Source organism: Pan troglodytes, chromosome 3 (assembly GCF_028858775.2).
Source record: "Pan troglodytes isolate AG18354 chromosome 3, NHGRI_mPanTro3-v2.0_pri, whole genome shotgun sequence".
Lineage (NCBI taxonomy): Eukaryota > Metazoa > Chordata > Mammalia > Primates > Hominidae > Pan > Pan troglodytes.
Window position 1 is genome coordinate 130,076,257 of NC_072401.2, and position 25,606 is coordinate 130,101,862.

At 35.1% G+C, this 25,606-nt stretch overlaps 1 protein-coding gene across 16 annotated transcripts in view; it reads right to left on the reverse strand.

The window, feature by feature from the left end:
* The window catches only part of SCLT1 (sodium channel and clathrin linker 1), a 223,338-nt gene that overhangs the window by 39,456 nt on the left and 158,276 nt on the right, over positions 1-25,606 (reverse strand). For 2 of the 16 annotated variants that reach the window (XR_010156702.1, XR_010156699.1), the window contains one exon: positions 15,509-15,791. The exons of 13 other annotated variants lie outside the window; for them this stretch is intronic. Coding sequence is in view for 1 of the 3 variants with exons in the window: in XM_016952213.3 (XP_016807702.1) it covers positions 15,659-15,791 (133 nt within the window). In the remaining 2 variants the exon portion in view is untranslated. Of the gene's footprint in view, positions 1-15,448; positions 15,792-25,606 lie in introns of those variants that run through there. One more of the 16 variants, XM_016952213.3, reaches the window with a different exon arrangement.

Genomic DNA, 25,606 nt, shown 5'->3' on the forward strand with positions numbered 1-25,606 from the left:
CTAAATGATTTTCTATCTTTTTAACATCATCTTTTCACCAATGATTTGAAATACCACCATTATCATAACCAAAATTTCTGATTTTACATTTTTTTTTCTTTTTCTGTATTCTGTTCAAATTATCTATCCTTGTGCCAATACTGTTTTATGTATTTTGATATCTGGTAGGGAAAATCTCATTTTTTTCCCACAGAGGTTTGTTGATTTCATCTATAAAAATAGTAACGACAGGCCAGGTGCGGTGGCTCACGCCTGTAATCCCAGCATTTTGGAAGGTCAAGGTGGGTAGATCACCTGAGGTCAGGAGTTCGAGACCAGCCTGGCAAACATGGTGAAACTCCATCTCTAGTAAAAATACAAAAAAATTAGCTGGGTGTGGTGGCAGGAGCCTGTAATCCCAGCTACTCGGGAGGCTAAGGCAAGAGAATCGCTTGAATCCGGGAGGCGGAGGTTGCAGTGAGCCAAGGTTGTGCCATTGCACTCTAGCCTGGGCAATAAGAATGAAACTCCGTCTCAAAAAAATATAATAAACAGGTAAATAAAATAACAACAATCTCTCACTTAAGTAAGATTAGTACATATATACTGCAGTTACAGATACTATACACTAATAAGTTAACTAGTAAAACAGCTTCTTCTTTGAAGCTCAAAATTCTTTGTGATACATACATTGCAAGATAAAGTAGTAGTAGCTAAGAGGGGATAATTATAGAGGAATTAATAAGATATTACAAATTAAACTTCAAACCAAAAGATACCATACAGAAACTCAAATTTTTAAAAAGCTTCTGATCCTAAGTTCTCTGATACTAAGATGAAAAATTACCTATGAAAAAATTATTTTATTTAATTATTTTGTGTTACATTTAGTTTTGACTATAGTTACTTATGGGTAGATAATTTTAAAAATCACAGGCACTGGTAATCATATTTAATTGTCAGTTGCCAAAAGGTATAGAAGTTTCCACGGGGAATAAAGCAAGTCAAGGGAGGACTACGTATATCATGACTATACTTATATTTGGTTTTGCCTCTAATATTCTCCTAACTGTAGCAAATAGGTGGACAAAAAGCAAGCAAGAAAATAGCAACTTAAAAGAATTCAATTCTTATGAAGTAGAGAGGACAGAGGCAAACAGCCAAGTACTTTCAAGATTCAATGCATACAACTAATTTAGAGACCAAGGAATGCTAGCACTTTTTAAAAGGCGTATTTTCAGGGGGAAAGCTCTGATGCTTAATACATCACAATAATGCACACAGAGAAGCAGGAAGCTGAGCCCTAACCTGAAAAGGCTCACTTTTGAAAGCGAGTAATAACACTTTTGATATGAATGCTAGAATATATAATGCTGTGGTATATATAGAGACATCATTACAGGGAGAGTCAAATGCATCAAATGAGCCATTTACTTTTAAAATGCTCTGTAGTTTATTTTGCAATTTATTATTAATTAAAGACCTAATTGGTTCAAGACTTGGACTATACCATTGAATCACTAAAAACAAAACCACTTCTAAGGAGAACAAATGAATTCTTCCCCAGAGATATGGAAGTACCATCTAGCAGTTAGTCTGGTACTTTACTGATGCTCAATATGGATGCTATTGTATGTCAAGGGTAGATTATCACCTTTGTAACGTATTTTTTCATTAAAATTAAAAATAAATTTTTTAACTTGAAAATTATAAATCTATTATGACTGTCATAGAATTTTGTATTATGACCAATAGGTAAGATAGGTCAGTGAAAATACTTCAGTAGATACATTTTATTGATTTCATGCATAATCTTCAGTATTATTTATGTTCTCCAAAAAGGAGGGATACAATTCATATATATAAATCTTGCCTAAAATCTACTGCCTTCTAGAACTAGTAATCTTTTTGTGCAAGTAAAAGTAAGTACATGGGCTTTTCTCTCCTACTCTTCCTCCTCCTCCTTCCCCTCCTCCTCTTCCCCTCCTCCTCTTCCCCCTCCTCCTCCTTTTTCTTTGTATATATATATAAATAGAGACAGGGTCTCAATGTGTTGTCCTTTACCAAGACTTGGTTTTTAAGGCTGGGCAGAAAAGGAGGTAAGCTTTGAAACAGAAAGAAAAAAAGATGGCAAAAATCCTAGTGATATTTACTGGATTCACATATACCACTGGTCAAGATATAACCTGCAATCTTGACTATTTAGGCTAGGCAGGGCTTTGTTACCAAATGTGATTTGCTGAGCATATCTGGCCAGTGCTGGCAGAAAGTTCAAATAAATTTAAAAGCCAAGATTTCACTTAAGTAGGAATTTTCTTTAGAAGGTTGGTTGGTTTGCTTCAAATTGCTTATTCCATGAATTATTTCTATTTATTTCTCTCAGGGTAGTTAACCATTTCATGTTGCTAGGTTCGGCATTCTGTTGTTGTGGAAAATTGTTTTTTAAAACAATTCTTTGTATTTAACTGAACATCTAACAAGGAGGCACTACAGCAAAACAAAAATAAAATCTAGGGACAAATGAAGAGTTTGTTCTTACACTGGAGCATTACAGCCAAGTTGACAGGAAACACAGGCATGGGAAAATATAACTGCAGTGTGGGAAACTGCAGAAGTTCTCTTCTGATTGCTTCTCTTTTCTCAGTGAAACAGGAATTGAAGTTATTGCCTAAAAGGGATGATGGGGGAGGAGTTGCAAAAAGATTTGAGGACAGAAAAAAGGGTATGAAATAGTCACCGAAGAGAGTAGAATATATAAAATGATTGTCTTGCAGCACTAAAGGTCCCTTTTGTGGTCATGAATTTAAAGTGAGACAACCCAGAATGGCTGTGTGTGTTTTTTCCAGCCACCTTGAGCTGAATGAGTAAAGCTACAGAGAAGACGAGTTATATTTAAACAGGGCTGTGGTTGGCCAAGGAAGAAGAGAAAGAAGGGCAGGAGAGTGGAGGATGATTATTTCTGCTGACCTCTTCTAAAATGGGGCACTCTCAAAAATACATACAGTGCCTATTGGCTTTTTCTGTTTATTTTTCTCTTTAGCACTCACCATCTATCACATATTTAATTTCTCTTGTTTAATTTGAGACCAATTAATGTTTGTCTCCCCTATTAGAATGAAAGCTCCATGAGGGCAGGGATTTTTGCCTGTTTTGTTCACTGGTATTGTCTTTTAAAAGGTATGAGTCTTTGCTGGATAACAGCAAAGCAGGTATCAGAGTACTGGTACTCACCCGCTCCTCACCACTGCCCACAAAGAGAAGTGACTAGCTGGCTTACTACTTAGCAGCTATTTCTAAAGCACTGGGCGATTTGGATATCATTTTGATCTTTAAAACTAGTAATATTGCCGGGCGCGGTGGCTCACGCCTGTAATCCCAGCACTTTGGGAGGCCGAGGCAGGTGGATCATGAGGTTAGGAGATTGAGACCATCCTGGCTAACACGGTGAAACCCCGTCTCTACTAAAAATACAAAAAAATTAGCTGGGCATGGTGGCTGGCGCCTGTAGTCTCAGCTACTCTGGAGGCTGAGGCAAGAGAATGGCATGAACCCAGGAGGTGGAGATTGTAGTGAACCGAGATAGCCACTACACTCCAGCCTGGGCGACAGAGCGAAACTCCGTCTCAAAAAAAAAAAAAAGAAACTAGTAATATTATCTTTTATTGTAATAAAAAATCCTTAATGTGATAGATGTTTCTCTAAAATCTTAAATAGAGTAATAAAAAATAGGAAGTGATGAGAAATGAGATTGGACATACATGTAAAAGCCAGATCTAAAAGCTGTTGCAGCAGTCCAGGGATAAATGAAGAGTTTGTAAGAGAGGTAAGAGATGATGGTGATCTGATCTAATATAGGAGTAGCGGGGATGAAGGCAAATGGATTTGAAAACATTAAGGAGAAAGAAGAGAAAGAATCAAACATATCTGAAAGCTGACTATAGAGGTGCACAAAGGGGATACAGAAAGAGGAGCAATCTATGGACCACATTTAGGTCATTCTATGGACCACATTTAGGTTGTTTTCAAGATCATGGTTATTGGAAACTATAGTTTCTTCTACAGTCTTTGAATTTTAGTTAAAATCAATGCCAAAAAGCCCACACAAACAAATAATTTTCAGTATTCAAATGAATTAAGCTATGATGGTGTGATAACAAGTAGCAAGATTGATGAGGTTTTTTGACACAACTCATTCTAGTAAACTCCTTTAAGTTAGTCATATATGGGCTACTCTGCTTGCTCATAAAGGGGCATGGCATACTAGAATTCAAGTTGAAAGGATTCTTCTTTGGTGTTGCACTGCTGGCTAGCACACTCCTTTAAAAATCACATTTCAATAATTCTTAAATAAATTACCTATAAACATTTAAAGAATCATTATCAAGTGCCCAACACTATACTATAGACTGTTATGCTTAACCAAATAGTTATGTTCATATATAGATACCCATTCAACAAATACTCTGCCAATAATTTCTAGTGGTCTGGTGCCTGTGGACATACATGCCCAGTTCACAGAGGTCTGTGTTATACGGCCAACGTGTACTTTTCTAGATTTCAGAATAGGAGTTCAAAAAATTGAATAATCCTAGCTGCAATGTTTTGTGCAATATTTCTCCTCTGGAAGTATGACCTTAATTATTAGCAATACTGATTTTTAAAAACTGTTTCACCCAATTAAGCCTAGTGCTTATGTTCAGGACTATGTATTCCTTTATTATCAACAGTCTTCATAATAATTCTTAGAATCAATAGCATTTTCAAGTTTGTAAGATGAGAAACAAGTTTCATTATACAGCAGTGGTACAATTATGGGAATTCAAGTTTCTTAGGTCTGTTAAATACTGGGGGCACATTATATCATGTTTTAAAAGTTCAAATGCATTTCAAAAAGCTGAAATTCTACTTTGACCAGAAAGGATCAAAACTGGAAGAAGAGTTTGGCCTAGAAAAGAAACAATAATTGATAAAATTCACTAGCTTTCATTCATTCATTCATTCATTCAACAAATATGTTCTGGATATCTACTAGTGCTCGACACTCTTTTAAGGGCTAGGGATACAGTGAGGAATAAAACAAACTTTATGGAGCTGATAGTCCCATAGGAAAGACAGACTTTTAAAACATGTAAAGAAACAAGTATAAAACATAATTACTGACAGTGATGAATGCTAGGAGAAACAAAGATAGGCAATGGGACAGAATAAGTTCTTAGTGGCAAAGCCTTATTCATCTTGTGTTTCTAGCATTTAGCAGAATGCTTGGAAAAGAATGGTCACTCAGTTGTTATATAAATTAAACTGAGTTTTAAGGGATCTGCTTTTGTTTCTGGATCCATTTGTATACATCTGCAGACTGAAGTATTAGACATTTTAAATTGCAAGGTATAATTCTGAACTTGATAGGGTGAAAAGATGGACAGTAATAATACTGCTGAACACTTTTACAGGGATACTAAAATTCTGAATCAGAGCAGATTTGGGTATTTTCAGGTAAGTGTATGAATACGTTAAAGCAAGTATATAAAATATTAATGAGCTTCTATTATTGCAGTTAATATATATCATTTTAATAGTCTACATGTTATTTTTAATACAAAAATGACATTAAACCAAATTGATTTGTTACTTTTTTTTGTTCTGAAAACAATGGGAAAATCAAATGTAATGAAACCAATAAAGGAGTAGCACTGCCTTTCTCTTATACTTGACCCAAAATATCTGCCAAGTGGCAGAAGCTTTCTCTGAGTAGATTTACAGTTTCTAATCACCAAAGCATACTGACTGACGAAAAAGCTAAAAGACTTGAAGTCTTTAGAGGACATCCTCAGCACAGGCAGTCCATCATTAAGGAAGAAACATAGTTAAAAATTACGGTACATTTTTTCAAGATGTTTTGAAGATTTCAGCCAATGCAACAGACACTTACTTTTTCATCTACCGTTTCAACACAGTGTAAAAACAAATCAAAGTTAGACACTTTTGGTCCATTAGAGCAATGTGTCCTTGTATCATAGGCTTAGGATCCTATACTATAAGTTGCTTCAAGGTATGGTATAGTTATACGTCTTGACTTAGTTCTGACTTGTCAAGACTTAAATGTCTTGACTTAGTTCTGAGACCCTGGCAAAGAGGCTGGTCAGTTCCTGTTTTGAGAAGCTGAGTGTACAACTCCAACCACTTCCCTTATTGGGCTGTCACATTCTGGGCCACTACATCTGCCGTAATCACTCTAGGGCCAGGAACCAGAAAAAACCAACCAACGAACCAACCAAACCAGAAACAGCCACTACGCCGTGGAGCCCACTGAACTTGTTCACATCAGCCAATCTAAAACTTGTTCACCATGGCGTCACCTGTTCCTTTCTGTAAAAACCACAATAAAATGTGTGCTCACAGTTGCCCCCTTCACCTTCTACCTCGTGACTGACCCCAGTGCTTCCCGAGTGGTCCTGTGTGGTGTGCTGTGTTTGTCCAGGGAACTGTGAGCATAACAAACTATAAAACTCTTTCCATTTTCTCTCTCTTGATCTGCATCTGGCCTCACCATCTCATACAAAGTAATATAGTTAAAATATAACGGTACACAACATATTGATTTTAGTCAAGAAATAATATTAAGATCAACTACTGTTTCTTAATTATTATGTATTATTTAAGTGCCACATTGGTTTTAATGATCCTGATACTAATCCCCAGCAACAGTTCTGATAATTTATTTTATAGCCACAGTCCATTTCAATTTCCAGGATGCTGTAATTGACCACAGACATATGTAAACTCTGTATGGGACAAAAATTATTGGAAGCCAGGTTCTCGATTACTGTGCTAAGTGAGGTGGGATACTTTTAAAGAATATATGTTTGGATCTAGTAAAGGTATACTAAGTTATTCAGATTAATCAATTCAGTAAAAACTCCACAACTCTGTAAAAGCATCAAACAGAGGAAAATATAGTGAAAATGTTCCAAGACAATTTCTGAATGAAAGCTTATAATGAGAAAAGCTAACAGAATCTTGGAGCACCAATACTTCCTCTTTCCTGGATGGCATTTACAATACTGCACACTTGGGATCTGACCCTGTTACCACTGAGAGAAAGGGGTGTGGTGGAGAGATCCTCTCCATCGTTGATCTGGCATCCCAAAAGAGCATCCCTTCAAGGTTAAAGTGAACCATATCTGAAAGCATGCCACTTCTCTCAAAGTCACAGGACTACAGGGAAGCTACTTTGGTTATGAACAAAGCAGAAGAAAAAACGTATTCTTCTGTGGCCACAGACCACAGATACACCTCAAAATTAACAAAGCCCAGAAACCCCACCCTTAGTTGAAGTTCTCACACCCAGTAGTGCTCTCAGGCACCCAGAAGAGGCAAAGGCAAAGATTCTCTATGGAAGCTTTATAACAAAAATTTTCAATGGCAATTACTAATAAATAGATAGAGAAACCAGATAAGATGCTTAGGAACCAAAAGAAACAGATCTGTCTGATGACAGATATTGGAGTGGTCAGAAACAAACTTTGAAACTAAGGAATACAATAAAATGGTACAGGACATAAAACACAAAATGATCACTCTAAGAAAGGACCAAGCTGAACTGATAGAGCAGGAAAACTCACTTCAAGAATTTCATAATACAATCAATCACAAGTATTAACAGTGCAATCAACCAACCTGAGGAAAGAATCTCAGAGTTTGAAGACTGGTTTCTCTGAAATAACTCAGATAAAAACAAAGAAAAAACAACAGAGAAGAATGAATAAAGCTTCTGAGAAATATAGGATTATGTAAAGAGACCAAATGTATGATCTAGGATCAAACCTCCACATACCAATATTAACCTTGAATGTAAATAGGCTAAATGCTCCAAATTAAACGGCACAGAGTGGCAAGTTGGATGAAGAAGCAAGACCCAACTGTATGTGATCTACAAGGAACCCATCTCACATGCAAAGATACCCGTAGGCTCAAAATAAAGGAAAAGAGAAAAACAAAATGGAAAACAGAACAAAGCAGGGATTGCTATTCTAATTTCAGACAAAACAGTCTTTAAACCCATAATGATCAAAAAAGACAAAGAATAACATTACATAATGGTAAAAGGTTCAATTCAACAAGAAGACCTAACTATCCTAAATATATATGTATCTAGCACAGGAGCACCCAGGTTCATAAGGCAAATTCTTAGAGACCTACAAAGAGACTTAGATAAGCACACAATAATAGTGGGAGATTTCAACACGCCACTGACAGTATTAGGCAGATGATCAAATCAGAAAACCAGCAAAGATATTCAGGATCTGCACAGGACATTTGACTAAATTGGCCTAACAGATATTTATAGACCTCTCCACCCAAAACAAACAGAATATACATTCTTCTCATCTGCACATGGCACATACTCTAAAATTGACCACAATCAGCTGCAAAACAATCCTCAGCAAATTAAAAAAAAATCATACTAAACACACTCTTGGACCACAGTGCAATAAAAATAAAAATCAATACTAAGGAAATTGCTCATAATCATATGATTAATGGAAATTAAACAACCTGCCCCTGAATGACTTTTGGGGAAACTATAAAACTAAGGCAGAAACCAATAAATTATTTGAAACTAATGAGAACAAAGATACAACATACCAGAATCTTGGGGACACAGCTAAAGCAGTGTTAAGCAGAAGTTTATAGTGCTAAACGCCCTCAAAAAGTTAGAAAGACCTCAAATTAACAACTTAACATCACACCTAGAGGAACAAGGCAAACCAACCCCAGAGCTAGCAGAAGACAATAAATAACAAAAATCAGAGTTGAACTGAAGGAAATAGAGATGCAAAAAACCACACTAAAGATCAACAAATCCAGAAGTTGGTTTTTGAAAGAATAAGATTGATAGACCACCAGCTAGACTAATAAAGAAAAAGAAAAGATCCAAATAAATAGTCATAATGACAAGGGGATATTACTATTAACCCCACAGAAATACAAAAAAAAATAACCTCAGAGACTACTATGAACAACTCTATGCACACAAACCAGAAAACCTAGAAATGGATAAATTCTTAGAAACATACAACCTTCCAATATTGAACTAGGAAGAAATTCAATCCCTGAACAAACCAATAGTGAGTTCAGAAACTGAATCAATAATAAAAGTCTATCAACCAGAAAAATCCCAGGGTCAGAAGGATTCACAGCCAAATTCTACCAGATGTATAGAGAAGAGCTGATACCATTCCTACTGAGACTACTCCAAAAAATTGAGGAGAAGGGACTTCTCTTTAACTCATTCTATGAGGCCATAATCATCCTGATATCAAAATCTGGCAAAGACACAAGAAAAAAAGAAAACTTCAGGCCAATATTCCTGATGATCATAGATGCAAAAGTCCTCAACAAATACTAGCAAATTGAATCCAGCAGCACATCAAAAAGACGATCCGCCACAATCACGTAAGCTTTATTCCTGGGATGCAAGGTTGGTTCAACATACACAAATCAAGAAATGTGATTCACCACATAAACAGAACTAAAAACAAAAATCACATTATCATCTCAACAGATGCAGATCTTCTGTCATCTGGGCTGGAGTGCAGTGGCACAATATCGGCTAAGTGAAACCTTGGCCTCCCAGGTTCAAATGATTCTCATACATCAGCCTCCCCAATAGCTGGAATTACAGGCACACGCCACCACGCCCAGCTAATTTTTGTATTTTTAGTAGAGATGGGGTTTTGCCATGTTGGCCAGGCTGGTCTTGAAGTCCTAGCCTCAAGTGATCTGCCTGCCTCGGCCTCCTAAAGTGCTGGGCGTAAGCCACTGTGCCCAGCCTAGAAAAGGCTTTTAATAAAATTCAATATCCCCTCATGTTAAAAACCCTCAACAAACTAGGCATTGAATGAACATATCTCAAAATGATAAAAGCCATATATGATAGACCCACAGATAACATTGTAATGAATGGGCAAAAGCTGGAAGCATTCCCCCTGATAACTGGAACAAGACAAGGATGTCCACTCTCACTACCCCTATTCAACATAGTACTGGAATCCTAGGCAGAGCAATGAGGCAAAAGAAAGAAGTAAAAGGCATCCAAATAGGTAGAGAGGAAGTCAAACTATCTCTGTTTATGGATGATATAATTCTAGACCTAGAAAACCAATTAGTCTCTGCCCACAAGCTCCTAGATCTGATAACTTCAGCAGTTTCAGGATACAAAATTAATGTACCAAAATCCATTGCATTTCTATACATCAGTGACATCTAAGCTGAGACCCAAATTGAGAACACAATCCCATTCACAAAAGCCACAAAAAGAATAAAATAGGAATATAGCTAACCAGGGAGGGGAAAGATCTCTACAATGAGAGTAACAGAACACTGCTCAAAGAAATTGGGGATGATACAAATGAATGAAAAAACATTCCATGCTATGAATAGGAAGAATCAATATTGTTAAAATGGTCATATTGCCCAAAGCAATTTACAGATTCAGTGCTATTCCTATCAAACTACCAATGACATTCTTCACAGAATTAGACAAAAAAAACTATTTAAAAATTCATATGGAACCAAAAAAGAGATCGAATAGCCAAGGCAATTCTAAGCAAAAAGAACAAAGCTGGAGGCACCATGTTAACGAATGAAAAACTATACTACAAGGCCACAGCAACCAAAACAGCATGGTACTGGTAAAAAAATAAGACACATAGACCAATGGAACAGAATAGACAGCCCAGAAATAAAGTCACACACCCACAATCATTTGATCTTTGACAAAGTAGACAAAAACAAGTAATGGGGAAAGAACTCCCTATTCAATAAATGGTGCTCAGATAACTGTCCATACGTGGAAGACTGAAGGTGGACCCCTAATATCATATACACAAATCTTCTTAAGGTTGATTAGAAAATTAAATGTAAAACTTAAAACTACAAAAACCCAGAAAGATAACCTAGGGAATACCATCTGGACATAGGCCCTGGCAAAGATTTTATGATGAAGACTCCAAGACCAATTGCAACAAAAATAAAAGTTGACATGTGGGACCTAATTAAACTAAACAGCTTCTGCACAGCAAAAGAAAATATCAACAGAGTAAATAGACAATCTACAGAATGGGAGAGAATATTGGCAAACTGTGCATGCTATAAAAGTCTAATATCCAGAATCTACAATATAGTTAAACAAATTTATAAGAAAAAAACAAACAACCCCATTATAAAGTGGGCAAAGGACATGAACAGACACTTTCAAAAGAAAACATACATGCGGCCAGCAAGCATATGAAAAAATGCCCAACATCACTGATCATTAGAGAAATGCAAATCAAAACCACAATGAGATACTATCTCACCCACATCAGAATTGATATTATTAAAAAGTCAGAAAAATAACAGATGCTGGCAAGGTTGTGGAGAAAACGGAATGCCTATCCACTGCTGGTGAAAATGGAAACTAGTTCAGCCACTGTGGAAAGCAGTTAGGAGATTTCTCAAAGAACTTAAAACAGAAGTATACCATTCAACCCAGCATTCCCATTATTAGGTATATGCCCCAAGGAATATAAATTGTTTTTACCACAAAGACGCATGCTTGTGTAGATTCATTGTGGCACTATTCACAAGAGCAAAATCATGAAATCAACTTAAATGCCCATCAATGGTAGACTGGATAAAAAAAATATGGTATATATACCCCAAGGAATACAAAGCAGCCATAAAAAAGAATGAGATTATGTCCTTTGCAGCAACACGGATGGAGTTGGAGGCCACAGTCCTAAGTGAACTAACGCAGGAACAGAAAAACAAATACTGCATGTTCTCACTTACAAGTGAGAGCTAAATATTGAGTATACATGGACACAAAGAAGGAAACAGCAGACACCTACTTGAGGATGGAGGGTGGGAGTAGGGAGATGATCAGAAAACTATCAAGTACTATGCTTATTGTCTGTGTAACAAAATAATAGGTATACCAAACCCTTGTGACATGCAACTTCCCTACACAACAAACCTGCTCATGTACCCATGAACCTAAAATAATAGTTAACAAACCAACCAACCAACCCCTTGAGAATATACAACAGCAAATTGAACATTAAAAAAGATAATTTGTAAAATAACAGATCAGAAGAGACTGTGTGACTGCAGCACAATGAAAAAAGATGAAAAATAAAGAGGGTGAGAGACAAATAAATGCAATATAAAAGTTTAAAATACCTTTGATCAGAATCTCAGGAGGACAGGAGACAGTGAATCATGCAAAGGCAATATTTATTTTGGTTTTAAAATGCAACCTCATTGGGATATAATTGTGGGAAATAAGGTGCAGCCATTTTGAGTGTAGAGTTTGGTGAGCTCTGACAAAAGCATACACTCATGTAACCACCGCTGCAATTAAGATACAGAATAAGCCACATGCGGTGGCTCATGTCTGTAATCCCAGCACTTTGGGAGGCTGAGGCAGGTGGATCACTTGAGGTCAGGAGTTTGAGACCAGCCTCGCCAATATGGTGAAACCCCGTCTCTACTAAAAATACAAAATTTAGCTGGGCGTGGTGGCACATGCCTGTATCCCAGCTACTTGGGAGGCTGTGGCAGAAGAATCGCTTGAACCCATGAGGCAGAGGTTGCAGTGAACCAAGATCGTGCCACTGCACTCCAGCCTGGGTGACAGAGTGAGACTCCATCTCAAAAAAAAAAAAAAAAAAAAAAGATACAGAATAGGTCCATTGCCCTAAAAAGTTCCCTCTTCCCTTTTGCAGTCACTGCCCCACCCCTCAAATCCCAGTCCTAGGCATCCAAACTGTTTTATCATTACAAATTAGAATTGCCTTCTCTAGAATTTCACACATATGGGATCATACAGTATATAGTCTTCTATATCTGTTTTTTTTTAATCTCCTTTTTGAGATTCATCCATGTTGTTGAGTGTATCAGTGGTTTGTTCCTTTTTATTTCTGAGTGTTTATCCATGCACCTGGTGATGTACATTTGGGTTCTCATTTTCAGCCATTATAAATATCTATAAACATTTGTGTACAGGTTTTTTGTGTCGATATATTTTGGTTTTATTTTTGGAAACAGTCTTGGTCTGTTGCCCAGGCTGGAGTGCAGTGGCATGATCAGGGTTCACAGCTGCAAACTCCCAGGCTCAGGTGATCCTCCTACCTCAGCTTCCCAAGTATCTGGGACTTTAGGCATGCACTGCCGTGCCTGGTTAATTTTATTATTTTTTATTTCGTAGAGACGAGGTCTCACTCTGTTGCCCAGGTTGGTCTATGTGTGGACGTGTTTTCATTTCTCTTGGGTAACATCTGTGAGTAAAACTGCATGTCTGTATGATGAGTATACATTTAACTTTGCAGTAAAATTGTCTATTATTACTGAGTGGTAAGATTAAAAAAAAAATCAAGTACTTTGTCAGATATACTAATTGCAATTTTTTTCTCACAGTCTTTTTTCATTTTCTTAATGGTGGCTTTTGAAAAGCAGACATTTTAAAAATTTTATTTATTTTTATTTTTTATTATTTATTTATATTTGAGACAGAGTCTTGCTCTGTGGCGCAGGCTGGAGTGCAGTAGCACAATCTTGGCTCACCACCTCCCAGGCTCAAGCAATTCTCGCTCTTCAGCTTCCTGAGTAGCTGGGATTACAAGTGTGGGCCACTATACCTGGCTAATTTTTTGTATTTTTAGTAGAGACGGGGGCTTCATCTTGTTAGCCAGAGTGGTTTTGAACTCCTAGCCTCAAGTTGATCTGCCCACCTTGACCTCTAAAAGTGTTGGGATTACAGGCATGAGCCACTGCCCCTGGCCAGAAGTTTTAAATTTAATATAGTCCATTTTATCAAATTTTTTGTACTTTATTATTGTGTCTTGGAAGAAATTTTTGCTTATCATAAGATTTTCTTTTAGATATTTTATTGTTTTCCTTTTTTATGCTTAGGTCTATGACTCATTTCAGCTTATTTTTGTGTATGGTGTGATGTAATGGTGTGGCACGTAAGCTCTGAAACGAGCCTCAATGATCCCTACCTTATGAGGTCCTTATGAAGTCTCACCTATGTGGGCTCTACCCAGGGACTCACTTTTAATTGATAGAATATGGTTAACGTGATATGATGTCACTTTCAAGATTAGCTTAAACAAAGCTCTTGACTTTTGTTTTACTTTCTCTCTTTCAACTTCCTTCCCTTTCTCCCTCACTCCTCTCTCCTCACTCTGAGGGAAGCAAGCTACCACATTTTAGACCCATAAAGAGACCAACAAGGCAAGGAATTGATGTCTCCTGCCAATGCCAGTTAAGACCCGAGGCCTGCCAACACCTACAGAGTGAGCTTGGGAGCAGATCCTTTCCTGGTCAAGCTCTGAGATAATGCAGCTTTAGTCAATGCGTTGATTGCAACTTTATGAGAAACCCTGAGTCAGAGGCATGCTGATTCAGACATGTCTAGATTCCTAATCCTCAAAAACTGTGAGAAAATAAATGTTCGCTGTTTTAAGTCACTAAATTTTGGAGCAATTTGTTATGCAGTAGTAGATAACTACACAAAGTGTTTTCATCAAGTTTGGAAAAAATTTGGCCGTTAGTTCTTTTTTTTTTTGGAGCTGGAGTCTCACTCTGTCATCCAGGCTGGAGTGCAGCGGCATGATCTTGGCTCACTGCAACCTCTGCCTCCTGCCTCAGCCTCCCAAGTAGCTGAGATTACAGGCATGTGCCACCACTCCTGGCTAATTTTTGTATTTTTAGTAGAGATGGGGTTTCACCATGTTGGCCAGGCTGGTCTCGAACTCCTGACCTCAAGTGATCCACCTGCCTTGGCCTCCCAAAGTGCTAGGATTACAGGCGTCAGCCACGGTGTCTGGCCCATTATTTCTTAAAACACTCCCACACTCCCATCCCTGCCCTCCTGGGACTACAGTTGTATGTATTTTATACTGCTTGATATTGTCCCTAAAGTCTCTGAGGCTCTCTGTGCATAATTTTTCTTTGGTCTTTTTTTCTCACTATGTTTCATTTTTGGATGGTTTCTTTCGCTCTCTTCAAGTTCTCTGATCTTTTCTTGTGCAGTGTATGATCTGCTGTTAATCCCATTTTGTGAGTTTTAAAATTCTCTAATATTTTTCATCCACAGGTTTCCATTGGTTCCTTTTTTGCATCTTCCACTTCTCTCCTTATCATCTTCATGTGTTCTTTTAAATCACTAAGAATATTTACAATGGCTGGTTTAAAGTTCTCATGTTTTAATAATTTTAATTAATTAATAAAAATTAAAAAAATAATAATTGTATCCCCTCTCATTTCTGGGTGTGTTTTGATGCACTAGTTTTTGTTTTTCTTTTTTTCTGGTTATGGGTACCATTTTCCTGCTTTTGTTTATCTATTTTGTTGGATTTGTTCTGGCAGGTAATTAAGTCACTTGAGGACCAGCTTGTTCATTCTGAAGCTTGTTTTTAGCTTTTTCAAGACAGATTTTCAATTCTTTTTACTCTAGGCTAGTTTAGTTTTAACAATAGGATAAAGTGATCCTGAAATCTTTATTGTATACTCTGGGTGTTCAACAAGGATGTTCCACTCTGGCCGACTGGAACTCTCATGTCTCCTATTACTGCATAAACTCTTGATGTTTTGTCAGTTCACAGCTCCCAAAGATGTTATCTTTAATGTTCTAGAAAAAAACACCTGTCAACTTGGAATTCCATACCCAGCAAAAATATCTTTCAAGAATAAACAAAAAGTAAATATATTTTATGAGCAGCAGTTGAGAATTCACCACCAGTAGATCTTTACCAAAGGAACTTCTGAAAGACATAATTCAGACATAAGGAAAGTAGTCCCAGATGGAATGTATGAGAATAGTATTGTTCATATATATTTATTACTTTATTCTACATTGCTTCTAGTATCTCATTCAGTAATATACAATAAATATATTACTGTTCATATATATTTATTACTTTGTTTTACATTTATTACTGTTCATATATAGTTCGTAACAGTAATATATTTTTTACTAAATGAATAGTAATTAACCTATCAACAATAATATATAAGCTGGGTAAGAGAAATTAATGGTGCTAATATGTTTCAAGGTTCTTGAGTTTTCTGGGAGGAGAATAAAAGCTTTGATTAACTTCAGACTTCCTAAGTATGTGTGGTATAACATGTAGGGTAGTTACCAAAAGAATATGAGTAATTAATTTCCAAATATTGGGGAAAAAAGTAGAATGATTAAAAAAAACCAAATGAATTAAAAAGATGAGAAAGAAAAAAAGGAATAAAGCAAAGATGTCAGAAATAGAAAGTACTAAATAATACAATAAAAACAAATCCCAATATATTTTGAATTACACTAAATATCAGTGAATGAAATGGCCTGAAACTGAGCTATCTAGTGTTTCTAAATCTATGAAACAGAAACAATTAAGAAAAAAATAACTAAAATGACTGCATATGCTTAAGAACTTTAGAATTTATATGAAAATGTACTTATACATAACATGTAGATTAAAAAAGATAATAAATATTAGAAAATAATTTGAGGCCAATTACTCCTATAATCTCAGCATTTTGGGAGGCTAAGGCAGGAGGATCAGTTTCTTAAGTCCAGGAGTTCAAGACCAGACTGGGCAACATAATGAAACCGTGTCTCTACAAAAAACACAAAACTTAGCCAGCTGTGGTGGTGGGCATCTGTGGTCCTAGCTACTTGGGAGGTTGAGGCAGGAAAACTGCTTGAACCTGGGAGGTGGAGGTTGCAGTGAGCCGAGATTGTGCCACTGCATATCAGCCTGTGTGAAAGAGTGAGACCCTGTCTCAGAAAAAAAAAAAGGAAAATAATTTGAACTAAATAATAGTACTATGTATATCAAAACGTATACTAAAGCTAAGACATAGGGAAAAATTTATAACATTGAAGAATGCATGCATTAGGTGAAAATTTGAGCCATGCTTCTATTTCAAGAAGTAAGAAAAAAGAACAGCAACATGAAAGAAAGGAGAGGGGTAACAAAGAGCAGAAAGTAATAAAATTATGTAATAAACACAAAATAGAAAAGATTAAAAATCAAAGGTTATTTATAAAGAGTAAAACAACTGAGAAACTCTGATAAGAGTGATAAAGAAAAAAAGAGACAAGGTACAATAATATCAGGAATGCAAAAGGAAGTATTCCAGATGCTGCAGACATTAAATGGACAATAATATGAAAAACATATCCAAAAATACTAAAAATTTAGAAGAAATTGACATATATCTATAAAAATATAATTTACCAAAACTATGTCAATGAAGAAATATAAAATCTGAAGAATTCTATCACTGTTCAAGAAATTTTGATTGACTCAACGATAAAAAAATACTCCTACAAAAACCCAACGACAACAAAAACAACAACAAAATTCCAGGCCAAGAGATTTCACTGGAGAATTCTATCAAATATTCAAGGAATAAACACTTCCAATACTCCGTAAAATATACGAGATTACAGAAAAAGAAGGGCTACTCTCCAATTTGTTTTTGAGGCTAACATAACTGATATAACTTGAGAGTTCAAGAAAGGATTTCAGTCAATCTCTCTCATGAACATAGATAAAAATATATTAAATAAAATTCTAACAAATCAAATCCAGAAATATATATAAGGAGAATGCATTACAATCATGTTGGTTTTGTCACAGGAATGAAAATTTGGTACACTAGCAAAATCAATCCATAAAATTTATCCCATTAAATAGATTACATAGAACAAATCCAAATAATCACCCCAAACAATGCAGCAAAAGCTTTTATAAAATTTAATATCTGTAGGCTTTGCATGCTGGCTCCCAGCACTTTGGGAGGCCGAGGCAGGTGGATCACCTGTGGTCAGGAGTTTGAGACCAGCCTGACTAACATGGTGAAACCCTATCTCTACTAAAAATACAAAAACTAACCAGGCGTGGTGGTGCATGCCTGTAATCCCAGCTACTTGGGAGGCTGAGGCAGGAGAATCACTTGAACCCAGGTGGCAGAGGTTGCAGTGAGCTGAGATCGCACCACTGCACTCCAGCCCGGGAAACAAGAGCGAAACTCCGTCTCGCAAAAAAAAAAAAAAAATTAATATTTGTGATAAAAGCTCTTAGTAAAGTAATAGCAAAAGGAAACTTCCTGAATGTGATAGAGGTTATCACCAAACACAGAAAATATTATATGAAATGATGAAAATTGAAAGCTTTCCTTTTAAGATTGGGAACAAGAATAAGAATCCTGATTATCCCTACTCTGTGCATTGCATTGAAGTCCTAGCTAGTGCAATAAGCAAGAAAGAGAAACAAAACATACAGTTATTTGAAAGAGATAAAACTGTTCTATTGATAGATGATATGATCAAAATCCAAAAGATTCTACAGCTTTTGTCCTAAGTAAGGTCACTGGTTAAAGAAAGTATCATCAGCAACAAATAGCTTTCACATTTCTGTGTATAAACAATGATGAGAAAATGAAATTAAAATAAATTTGACAAAGGTGTAAGATTTCTACAAGGAAATGAACTTTATTGAGACATTAAAGAAGACCTAAACAAATGGAGAGTTATTTCACGTCCATAGATTGACAGACTTAATATTATAAAAATTTTAATTATGTTGCTTGTTCTAAATTTATTTATAGAGTCAACAGAATTCAAACTAAAATTCCATCAAATTTATTTAAGGAACTTGACATACAATTCTAATATGAATACAGAAATGCCGAGAACCAAGAATAGGTAAGATACTTTTACAAAAAAGAACAAGGTAAGAGAAATGGCTGTAATTAGGTATCAGGTCACTTTTCAAATCTTGTAGTTGTTTCAAAAGTGTCTTACAAAGGTATAATAAATAAGACAGTGTGGTATTGACACAAGGATAAGCAAACAAACCAAAAGAACATAAAAGAGATGTCAGAAACAGATCCACACACATATGAACACAAATTATGACAAAAGGGGCAGTGCAAAGTATAATAGCAAGGAAAAGAGAGACTTGTCATTTAATGTTTCAGGGATGAATGGCTACAACATGGGAAAAACAGAAGTTGACTTGCATCTATCCTGTGTTGTTGTCTTTGTCTATTCATGGTGTTATAACAAAATACCATAAACTGGATGGTTAAAAAGAGAAATCTATTTCTCACTGTTTTAGAGTTTGAGAAGTTCAAGATCAAGGAATTTACATGCAAAGATGAGGTGAAAGGACAATATAAGCAAATATGTACACAAGTAAAATACACAGATTTGGTCTTATGGTGGTTATAAAATATGTCCAGAAATTCTTGGAGATTCATGTCTTCAGAAGGTAGGCCCTAAAACCCCTTACTGTTAATGTGGTCTGGATTTAGCAACTCACTTCTAATGAATAGAAAAATGTGACTTAGGAGACTAGGTCACAAAAAACATTACGTCTTTTTGCTTTCTCTTGAATTATTTGCTCTGAGGGAAGACAGCTGCCAAGTCATGAGGATACCAAACTTCTCTGTGGAAAGGTCACAGGGCTAGGAAGTGAGGTATCTGGCCATAAATAGGAACTTAGGCCTTCTATCCACGGAGGTGTAAGCAATCTTGGAAGCAGATCCTCCAGCTCCCATTAAGTCTTCAGATGACATTTTGATTGCTACTTCATGAAAGACCTTGTGACAGATTCACCCAGATAAGCCACTTCCAATTATTTCATGAGTAAACGCTTGACTCATTAAATTATAAAATAATAAATGTTTTCCTTAAGAACTAAATGTTGGGGTAATTTGTTACATAGAAATAGGTAACTAACGCAGTTCTAGAGTCATGGAAGTGGGAATGAAAAGATAGAAGGCGTTTCAAAAGAAGAATCAATAGGACTCGGTTACTGAAAGAAGATAAATACAAAGAATGAGTCAAAGATGGCTATAAGGTTTTATATCCAGGAATTAGGGGAATAGTGGTATCAATGAAGAAAGACGGTTAAAGAAGAAATCAATTTGGAAAATGTAATATAAATTGAGTTTTGAAATGTAGAAATTAAGATAATAACAAGATATATGGTAAATGTTCTATCGACAGTTACAAAACGAGGGCAAATACCAGGTAAGATGTAAAGCTGCAGGAGGGTGCAGTGAAGAATTCAACAGGTAATTAATAGTATAGGAATGAATATCTTTTAAAAAAGAATTTGATAAGATCAGAAGGGCTTGTTTCTTTGAAGCTTGTGAGTACATAAAAATAGAAAGTAAAAGAAAAATTATTCAAACATCTGGATAAAATAAGCTTGGTAATAAAATGTAGAGAAGAAGAGGAAATGAGAAGGAGAAACTATTTTCACTTTAAATACAGGCATAGGCATCTAAAAGCCAATAAGGGAAGGAAGGACTGAGTGGTGGGGGGAGAGAGAGAGAAATAGAAACTAGGCAGAAGGTTTTTGGGGGGTTGGAAATTGTAATTTTTTTTTTTCTCAAATGGGTAAAATTGAGAGCTTCAGAAAAAAGAGATTAGTAATTCAGCAGTAAAGCTAATAATAAAATTACTGAGCAGCAAAGAGCAAATCAGAATAATCTCTGCGGGAATAGTAATTCCACAGTATGACTAAAAAGGAACTGCCTTTTGTGTATTTCTTTCTTAGATTTCAGCATTCGACTATCTTTTATTGTCGAGATTTGTTGCCTCTTAGAAGGCAACAAATGCAGATATATTTCATTATATAAACATTTGCTATTACGGAATTTTATTTTATTTTATTTTGAGAGGGAGTCTCACTCTGTCGCCCAGGCTGGAGTGCAGTGGCACAATCTTGGCTCACTGCAAGCTCCACCTCCCGGGTTCACACCATTCTCCCACCTCTGCCTCCCAAGTAGCTGGGACTATAGGCATCTGCCACCACGCCCGGCTAATTTTTTGTATTTTTAGTAGGGACAGGGTTTCACTGTGTTAGTCAGGATGGTCTCGATCTCTTGACCTCGTTATCAGCCCGCCTCGGCCTCCCAAAGTGTTGGGATTACAGGCGTGAGCCACCGCACCCGGCCTACAGAATTTTAATCAGAAATCATTAAAGATTCCATTTACAATTAATTTTTGGTTACAAATGTATGTTCCAGTAAATTGTTATTCACTGCTGAGCTTTGAATCTTGTCTTCTGTAGCTTATTTCTTACCTTCAACTCTCAAGCCAGATAATGATATTTATTCCTAAAATCTATTATATTTCTATCCCTTTTTTTTTTTTTTTAACAATTATAGCCCATCTGGTTTAATATCACTGGTATGTTGTCCATCTTCCTCTAAATTGATTCAAGTCCTTTTCTTTCTCATCTCTACTTTGTTTTAATCTTTAGCATTTGCCATATGTGGGAACACCCACATTTTGTTCCCATACCAGATCTCTGCCTCAGTTTATGCTTTTGAGGAGGAATAATTCATGACAATAATAGATTTGTCTGTAATTAAAAACAAAACTGAAACAAAATTTCCTTTCTAGAGTACCTACATTATAGGTTTTTTAAAAAGTATAAACCACAGAACATTTAAAATAAGATTTAGTAATAAAAATTGAATTTATAAGATATTCATGGCATGAATTAAAGTGTTTATTGGTTAAATATATTTAACCTTATATATTAAAATATACATGTATAAAACCTAAGTTAAAATCTAAAATATCTATAGTTTTTGAGATCATTCTTTGATTTTTTCTAAAAAACATATTTCCTACCCAAAATAGGGAAGTACCTCAACACAATAAATGGTATATATGACAAATCCACAGCTAACATCATACTTAATGGTGAAAAATTAAAATTATTTCCTCTGAAGGTCAAAAACATGACAAGGATGCCCATTTTTGCCACTTCTATTCCATATGGTACTGAAAGTCCTACCCAGAGAAATTAGGCAAGACAAATAAAAGGCATCAAATTGGAAAGGAAGATGTTAAATTGTCCCTGTTTGCAAATGAAATGATCTAATATATATAAAACCCTAAAGACCTCATCAAAAAACTGCTATAAACAAATTCAGTAAAACTGCATGTTCAAAACACAAAATATCAGTAGCATTTTCCATACATTAACAGCAATCTATCTGAAAAAGAAATCAAGAAAACAATTCCACTTACAATAGCTACTAAAACAATAAAATACCTAGGAATAAATTCAACCAAGAAGGTGAAAAATCTCTATATTGAAAACTACCAAAAACTGATAAAAGAAATTTAAGAAGGCACAAATAATTGGAAAGATATCTTGTATTCATGAACTGAAGAAATTAATATTGTCACAATGTCGATACTATTCAAAGTGAGCTACAGATTGAATGTAATGCCTATCAAAATTCCAATGATATTTTTCACAGAAATGGAAAAGATGATCCAAAAATTTGTATGGAACCACAAGTGACCCCAGTTAGAACAATCTTGAGAAAGAAAAACAAAGTTGGAGGCTTCACACTAGGGCTATTATGGCACAAAAGACCAAATGGCATTTGATAACATACAGTGAACAAAGGAAAGGTAGAATAAACACTTGATTTTTCCTTTTATTCATTTTTTTCTTTTAGAATGAATTGAATCTACAGCATCTTCCAAAGGTGACCAAAGACTTTTTTTTCTTTACTTAAAACCATTTTGAAGTCATGAATTTAAAAAATATGTTTGATATGTTTCAATTTATTGCACATATTCTTTTTGATATCCAGATAGTCCCCACATGGGCCAGGGGGAGCTAACTTACGTTGGTCCATGGGCCATTTTGATGTGACCCCAGTAATCTTGATACCTTCTCTTTGCTTTTTGTGATGACAAAGTATTTTCTAGGCTTATCTTGTACTCTCCTGTCCCAAATCTGTAATCAATCATTTTTCCAAAGAGTCCTAGTTTCTTTTAGGAGACCTCATTGCAACTGAATACTGGTCTTGTTTTTACTGTTTACTGAAAAGACTGAACTAGGGAATACACGTTCTTAACGAGTAAAATACATCTTGAGTTCATAAACTCTTATTTCCAATTCCAATTTAGAACTACAAGTTTATTCAATTTGAGTTTCTTCTCTTTTATGATGAAAAATTTGTTTCTTAAAGGCTTTTATAATAACTCAACTGCCTTATCCTATAATTATAAGTTTCAGAACACCACCATGAATATTATTTCTAACAATATGACTACTAGAAACAGTTTATGATTTCTTGCATTTCCTTTAATCCTTAGGCTTTATCCCACACAGTCTAATTACTATGTTTAATATCACTTGAAATAATTCATCTATGTAGTTAAGCCATCAACTTCCTATATAATTAAGTTAATTTGTTTAATTTTACTTTTGATTTTTAGGTATTGCTTTTCAAATTTTGATTTAATTCGAAAAATAATTATATAAACATTTATATAGTTCCAAAATTAAGCTTATAAATCTACAAAACAAGGTTCATTCAAAGAAGTCTAGCCTTCATTCTGTCCTCCTCTCTCCTCTCAGAAATTACCTTTGAATTATTTTTTGGCTCACCTCTTCACTTTTAAAAACACAAATGTGTGTACATATGTTGGTTTATATACATACATGTATATAAACACACACAGGCACATGCACTCCTCACTCTTAGATAATAAGTAGAATACTATACATACTGTTATATTACTTTTTTTAACTTAATATACTTCAGATATTGCTCCATGTGCTAGGATTCTAACTGGGATTACAGTGAATCTATAGGTATATTGGTGGGGGAGAATGAACATAATTATAATATTTAGCATTCTAATTAATAAACATGGTCTCTGCCTTTACTTAGACTTTCTTTAATTACTCTTAATATTATATATAGTTTTCAAACAAAAGTCTTACATATTGTTTGTTAGATTTGTTGCTAGTTATTTGATGTTTTTGATGTAATTATAAATTATTTTTAAAGTTTTATTTTTGAAATGTTTGTTACTGGTATGAAGATTACAAACGGTTTTTCTATATTCATTTAATAATTTGTCTAACAATTATTTTGGGCTTTTTACATATTCAACCATGTTGTCTGTTAAGAGCGACTGTTTTCTTTCTTTCTGTTTTGTCAACCTTTTATTTCTTTTTCTTGCCTTAGTGCACTGATTAGGACTCCAGTACAAAGATCAATAGAAATGGTAATAGTGAACTTCTTTGACATCTTGTCAGTCTTCAAAAGAATGTTATTGACATTATTTTTTGCCATTAAGAACAATGTCTGCTATAGAATAGATGCCTTTAGAAAATTAAGGAAATTCTATTCCTAGTTTTTTAAGGAATATTTTTGAAAAAATAACCATGAAGGAATATTAAATGTTATCAAATGCTTTTTCTATATCTATTGAAAAGACCTTATGATTTTTCTCTTTTAATAAGTTAATGTTGTAAATTATATTGATTTTCTAATGTTATACCAACTTTGCATCCCTGACATTGAGCCTAACTGGTAATGATTTTTTGTTGTTGTTAGTTCTTTAGTGCTCTTTGTAGATGCTTTGTATAATTCAACTTTTTTACTTGTGGTGGAGGGTTGGTTAGAATTGCCTAGTTCACCACTAACTCTTTCATTTTAAATATATGTCATTCCAACCTTCCACCAAAACTCCTTTTATTATGGTTAACAAAGTCACCACATGATATCAAATTAGAAGGTCCATTCTCAGTCCTTACCTTACTCAACCAATGAATAACAGATTTTTATAAAACATAATGGTTAAGAGCATAGTGTCTTTACCCAAACTGAATGTAAAACCTAGATCTGTGTATTCATTATCTATGTGATCTTATACAAGTTCCTTAACCTCCTTTGGCCTCAGTTTGGCTATCTGTAAAACATGATTAATAATGTTATACACTTTGTGGGGTTGCTGTAAAGATTAAGTACATGTAAGTTGCTTAGAAAAATGCACACATTAAGTGTTCAATAAATATCACCCATTATTGCTTATTCCTTTTCTGAATTTTTATTTTTGATTTTTACTATTTGTCTTTATTTCTATTTCTCTGGATATGCTTTCTCAGTCTCTCTCAGTGGAATAATTTTCCTAAACTTTACATTTTGGAACTCAGTCCTTACACAGTTTCCATCTCTCTATCCTCTTTTTCAACATGTTCTCATTCCATGACTTTAAAAATCATGTGTATGTTAATGATTCACAAGTTTATAGCTCTTATTGTAATCTCCTCCCTGAATATCAACTTACATACATAATTTACTAGTTGATATCCTGACTTAAATATCTTTTGGGCAGCTCATACTTAACACCCCAAAGCAAACTTCCCGTGATTATCTCCAACCCTTTATAACCTAGTTTAAGCCACCACCATTTTATACTTGGACTATCACAGTACTAGTTTCTTTCTCCCTTCTCTTACCCTTGCCTCTTTACAGTCTATTCTTTTTATTTTAATAGACTTTATTTTTTAGAGTAGTTTTAGGTTTACTATAGTAAATCATATGGTGATATAGTAGATCATTCAGTGATCACATTGATCTGTTGAACATTTAAGTCTGATCACATCACTTTGCTCAAAGCCCTCTGATCTCATTCCTATGTTGAAGCTCTTGAGCTTCCCATCTCATTCAACACAAAATCTCAAGTTCATCTGAGGAAGGGTCAGAGAATTTTTTTTCAAGGGCCAGAGAACAA